The 6,245-nt window shown below is 39.2% G+C and overlaps 1 protein-coding gene across 1 annotated transcript; it reads right to left on the minus strand.

Annotated features, from left to right (window-relative positions):
- Positions 1-1,661: 1,661 nt before the first annotated feature.
- On the minus strand, positions 1,662-4,785 carry srsf10a (serine and arginine rich splicing factor 10a). The gene is given in 7 exon segments (XM_035671892.1): positions 1,662-2,657; positions 2,767-2,817; positions 3,537-3,717; positions 3,839-3,934; positions 4,256-4,371; positions 4,373-4,412; positions 4,415-4,785. Coding segments are annotated over 7 exon segments (777 nt in total). The 5' UTR covers positions 4,434-4,785; the 3' UTR covers positions 1,662-2,383.
- Between the last annotated feature and the right edge of the window lie 1,460 nt (positions 4,786-6,245).

The raw sequence follows: 6,245 nt of genomic DNA on the forward strand, positions 1-6,245 counted from the left end.
TTTTTTTTTTTTTTTCTTTTTTGGACATCTTCTGTGTGGTCGGCAATGTTGCCATTGCCACTTTAACCTTGCCAGCCCGAGTGGTGAACAGGTTTGAGTCCCTTGGTCACTTCTGACTGTTCATCTGTTCCAATCAGTACTGTTATTACTCCTCAGTCTCCGCCTATTCAGGACAGTGCAGCAGCCTAACATGCGGAAGAGGGCCTGGCTTATACGTGGGACTGTTTGAGTTTCACTTTCTAAGTCTCATAACGTGGTCCTGTTAGCTGCTCGCATTTGTAAGCAAGGTAAGGCAGAGCTGAGGCAAGTTTCTGAAGTGAAGTGGCTCAAGGGACTCCTCATGAGGCAGGAGGCTGGTGTTTGTGTTTACAAAACAGGTCTTAATGATTGACCATCCCATAATCAACAGACACTCTTTGCCTTTTGCCTCTGCCTCTTGTTTACCCTCTTGCACTGCAATCAGTTTTTAATAAGTTACAGGCCAGGATGCTATAGACATGATGGAGGCGTAATTGACTATCTCCCTATGGATTCTCTATTTTTGTGATTCAATCCTCTATTGAGGCGCTCTTTGCTTTCCCTTTGCAGAATTGGAGCTGTTTATGGCCAGCCTAAAGATGACAAAACAAAGTATGAGAGCTTGTTAGTGTGTTCAAGAGCCATGTAAATAATGAAATGTATAAAGTACTTGTAGCATATGTACATTTGCAGGCCGAGTTTGAGGCCTGTCTGACAAAAGTATTTTTAGTAATAACACTGAATGTATAAGACATGCTAAGGACATGTCTTGACTTCAATGTCTTGACTTCAATACTGAAGAATATTTTTGTTAAAAAAATTAAATCTGCCGATAGCATTTGTCAGTACCCCTGCACTGTTATCTTTCCAGAGATCTTGCACATGTTTTTTATTGTTTTGTATTATGCAGTGTAGGGTGAAAGATGCTAAATGCAAATTAAGCAAAACAGTAACAAATCAATTTGATCCTAGAGGAGACTTTCTTATGTATGGATTTGAGTTCCGAATGTGCTTACAGTATGCGTAAGCGTGATGCTTTTAATCTTGAGTTGACCTGTTTGTGCCTAAGTTGAAACCCATGCTGAAACTGACTAGTTTCATTAGGTGGCAATGCCACAAATTGACCAAATGTTTTAATCCAAACCACCTTCACTTCTCAGCTGTTCTTCCGCCAGCTGACAACTGAACTTGGTCCAATGCTGTATAACTATTATCTTCTATTGGTTGTTCATGTAAACATTTTCTTTCTTGCCCTGATTGAGTCGTGCATGGTAAAGTCTCCTTGTTCTAAATTTAAAACATGTAATGAATTGGCTGTTAATTTGTCCCACTGATAAAAATGTCACCGAAGATGAAAAGATCAAAATGCCCTGTTTTTAAGATTGGTATCAATTGGTGTTTAAAAAAAAGCATATGTAAAAGAATGCACTGTTTAATTGATGACAAAATTTTGCCAGAAGAAATAAATCCCTTCCCCTCCCCCCTACTTTTGTCTGTGCCTGAGTATCTTCTAATTTATATTACACTTGGTTTATTGTTGTATAGATTGTATAGCTGAAGAATAGATCTGTTCTTGGCCAAAGTAACTTGTGCCTTTACAATTGTAGTCAGTACAGCTTAGGTATTCAAAAAATGAGAACGGAGAGAATTTATTCATTTATTGATAAAGAAGTAAAACCATTAAAACTAGGGTAACAGTGAAGGAACACTTAAAATATTCAACTGATCGTTTCAGTCACTGAACAAAGGACATTAATATGAATGCAGCTCATCTCATATTGTCACATGAAATTCTGGACAGAGTATTCGGTGGCAACTCATTGCATTTCATGTCATTCATTACCACAGTAATTAACAGCTACTATAATAGACAGTTTGCCTGCTGTATAATTACAAATGCCACAAACCAGGCATCGACACTAACATACTTGATTAACACTGGTACGTCAGGACCTGAAGTTATACTTTTTATTCATGTTTACATAATACACAAACAATGGAACCAAATAGAGACAGGCATTTCAACAACTTTATGAACGGATGTGAATATTGCTAACGCAAAGTACAAAAATATTGGCAACGCCAAACCGTATCATTTTCCACCTTCAGCTACCGACATTACAAGTACAAAAAATTTTGCCCAAACTCAGCCAGAATCTGCTGTGCTTTCATCAATCACTTCAGAAAAAAAAAAAAAAAACTTTTCACAATGCTAAAAAAATGAGCTCCTGCCGCTCTCTTTCCTTTGGCAACAGACTCCTCCATTACGTAATGATAAACAAATGCAAACGAGCATAACACTCCAGTTATCATAGTTGAAAGCTAAACAAAAACATCCTCCGACAGATTATCAGGGCCTCCGAGGTCAGTGGCCTCCAGACTTGCGTCCAGCCCAGGACCTGGAGCGAGAGCGTGACCGGGACATGGATCTAGAGTAGGAGCGGGATGGAGATCGTCCCACAGACTGTTTCTGGGAGCTGGAGGTTGGGTGGAAGTCTTCAGCCGGACTGTGGGACCTGGATTGGCTCTTTTTACCTTTGGGCCTGGCTCTGGAGGCTGAAGGGGAGTGAGACGCGGAGCGGCTACGTGAGCCTGGTTCATGGTGTGTCCTCTGGTGCTCACGGGGAGGACCTCTGTACCTGGTGGAAAGATTATTACTTAATGAGAAAATGTGCGCGTTGTAAAGTTTAAGAATAGTACAATAGCCCTTGTTTATGTTAAATACTGCAAGATGACAAATAAGCATACTTTTCATTTTCGTGGCTTCTGCTCCGTCTATGTCGACTGTAGGACCGAGAGCTGTAGAGAAGACGGAAATAAAAATAAACTCGTTTTTCAGGATGTATCTTTCAACATGAGGTGCCACATGTTTAATCCAGGTAAGAGAACAATGAGTTATTGTAGTTAAGCAGTGTGTGGCTTCTTGCTTCTTCTTTTTTAACAGACAGGGCGGGGTTATACCAGTTCCACTGAGGCAGAAAGTAAACACAATAAAATAAGGATTAAATCCTCAGTCTTCTTTGATTTTGATGATCTTCTTCTTTCTTAGTAGTAGTGTGTTTGGGAATAAATAACAGAGGAACCTAAAACCTACCCAGATTAACCTAGATATTATCTGAAGTCACAGTTGGTTCTGTTATAACTTCTTAGGCTGGGGTACTGCAAATAGAAGATATAGGAGCCAATATGATAACCATATACCAAATGTTGTTTTTCCATTTAAAGCAATATGCCAAAGTGATCAATGCACCAACAAGAACTTTGCATAAATTAAATAAAAAGGTCAGAAAAGTTTCCTGATTAAGATCCGTCTTGTATATTTATAGTCTGACCAGATATTTCCCAAAATCGGACCAACTATTCCGCTCGGTATTTAAGTATTTCAGTTAGATACCGGGCCCTAAGTACTACACACATTATAGGACAGGATTGTCACTGAGTGCTGATTAAATTATAAAACTTTGTTTGTTTTTTAAGTTTCTTTCCCCGAGTACAAATAAAGTTGGCCAACAACTCACTCTCTGGGGCTCTCCGACCTCCGAGGACGGCGCTCATAGGAGGGGCTTCGGGACCTGTGTCGATCGTAGCTGCGGCTCCGGGACCGTCTTCGGCGGCTATCCCTATCCCGATCCCGGTCGTCATCGTAGCGGGAGAAACTTCGGGGGGAGTGGCGCTCCTTGGTTTTCATCTGGTTAGGAGCTTGATGGACAAATTCACATCAGGACATTAGGTAATTACAAACTCAATATTTCCAAACAACACTGAATGCGGCTTTACAATAGGTAAATGCTGCTTAGATAGGAATGCTAATCGTTCTTACTCTTTCTGTCTCCTTGGGCAAACTGGATCTCGATCTGACGCCCACAGACCCATTTGCGGTCCAGGTTGTGAAGAGCGTCCTCTGCATCCCGTACATCTTCAAACGTGCTGTATTGTTAAGGCCTTTTTATTTTGAAATTTGGAAAGTTGGGGCAGAGAAGGCTGCACACATGCACAACAATTACAAAAAAAAAGGCTGCAACACAGGTTGACAGCTGCAGTCTATGAAACACAGCTACTGGAGTTAGATCAGTGTGGTGAAAAATCAACTAGTTCAGGTAATGACTTAAAAGTGAAAATTAATGAAATTTTATTGTCTTCAGTCTGAAATTAAACATAAAACTGAACCAATAGACCCATTTGTGATTTCAAATTGTGAGGACAAGACAAGTATTGATGATCAGATTCAGTAGGATACAAAAAGTTTGGCTTGTTACCTTTAACATGCTTGACCTTTGACCTTCAGCTTGATCTTTATTGTCTTGGCAGAAGAACTTGAGGTTTCCTGCTTGTCTTTGCCCAATAAACACTTTTCCTCCCTTTTGGTAGACAAATGGAAGCCTTGGTGCTCTCTTTTCTCCTCTTTGTATCTTCATGCTTTTGCTCTCTCTTTATTTTCCCAATTCCACTACTGCTTGTTGCCTGGGTGTCTTTGGCTTGAATCTACTCTACAACCGCCTTTCAACTTTCTTTGGTGTGGAGTCTCCAGAACTGTATCTTTACCATTCTAAGGCAACAACAGAAGAAATATTGGTTAGGAATATGGTTAAATCTGTGTACAATATACTAGATAACATACAATTCTTAGAAAAGAAAATGACATAAAAATAAAAAAAAAAAACATTCCCATGCAATGGGATAAACACTTGTGTGACGTGAAAAGGTCAGGTCAACCAAAAAGTCAGACTTTCACAATCCCTCTGTGAAAACACCATTTTCAAATCAAAACTAAAAGAATAAAGGATATTGAATGTAAGCAAATCCTCTTGTCCGCCGTGTATAGAAGTCAAGTGGAATGTAGACATCTACAATAGGCCCATAACGACCAAACTCACGTCGTAAATCCTCTGGCCTAAAGTGTCATGAAATAAGCACATTTAATCTGCTGGCTACCATATGGATTTAGCTGGAGCCCAGTGTGCAACGTACACACAGGAGCTGGAGCCAGCCACAACATAAGACAATACTTATTTGCAGAGAAATCCAATTACTGTTCCACTTCAAAAGGAAGTTCCCTCATTTAAAAAAAAAAAAAAAAGTGCTAATGTAGAAATGAAAACCCCGGCAGCCAACTTCACACACCCATAGCAGCTATAAATAAACAGAAATGGCATGCATTATCTATTAACAGAGGGAGTGAAGTCACAGGGGTTAGTAGCCTGAAAATGTATCACAGTGACATTTCAAAATGGAATAGCACCACTGATGAAAAACAAAATGTAACAGAAATATGTGTTTTAAGTGTTACAGTGGTTGCTGTGTACGAATATCTCTCAGTAAATATGTTGAATATGGATACGCTATAACAACTTTGAGATCAGCACCAAAAAACAGTAGGACACTGGTGAAACTTCACAGTACAACCAGAATTATGTACATTGATGGAATTTATTTCTTCTGGAGTAAAACGTTGAAGTTATTCATATGCATTTTCATTCAGTGCCTTGAGCACAAAGTTCAGTTTGCATCCACTGTATTGGGGTGGAGGTACGACTTTCACATTCTGATATCTCAAAAGGGAGAGAGCTTGTCTTGTAATAAACTGGGTAAAGGTTAAGAACAGCGTATAACCGCGGTTTCATTAATAACACAGCATGTCCTTTTTGAGAAGCTTTCAAGGTGAAACGTAGAATCAACATTTCGATTGTGATGTCACATTCTGCAGGCTACTGTCAAGGCAACCGACCGTTTTAGAACATAGAATGAGATTGTAACAACTATGGGCCGTGGTTGCCTGGCAATTCCACACTAAATTCGAAATGTAACAGCATTGTGTTGCGTTAACGGACAACATGTATGTAGTTAAAAAAAAACATACGTTAACTTGCGAACAGCGGAAAATAATACAAAAATAAAAGTAGGGTAAATTTGATGTAGCATTTTGACTCGTCTTTACCACCTCTATTTCGTGCTAAGCTAACTGTTCTGTATAATAATTTGTTAATATACAACTAACTAACTAAACTGCCCTAACGGCTAAACGTATATTTATGTTAGCTTCGGAGACGTTAACGTTAACCTACCTAAAATAAAATATAGACTTCCTATTCAACCGTTTATCTCCATGCACGTAACGTTAACATGCTTAAAACAAAACACCACACACTGTTAATGCAGTATATTATTATTTATGTCCATAATATAAAAAGAAACTTGCTTTTTTTGGGGGGGGGGTTAACATTAGCATT

Source organism: Morone saxatilis, unplaced genomic scaffold (assembly GCF_004916995.1).
Source record: "Morone saxatilis isolate NCDOM2014 unplaced genomic scaffold, NCSU_SB_2.0 Contig24, whole genome shotgun sequence".
Lineage (NCBI taxonomy): Eukaryota > Metazoa > Chordata > Actinopteri > Moronidae > Morone > Morone saxatilis.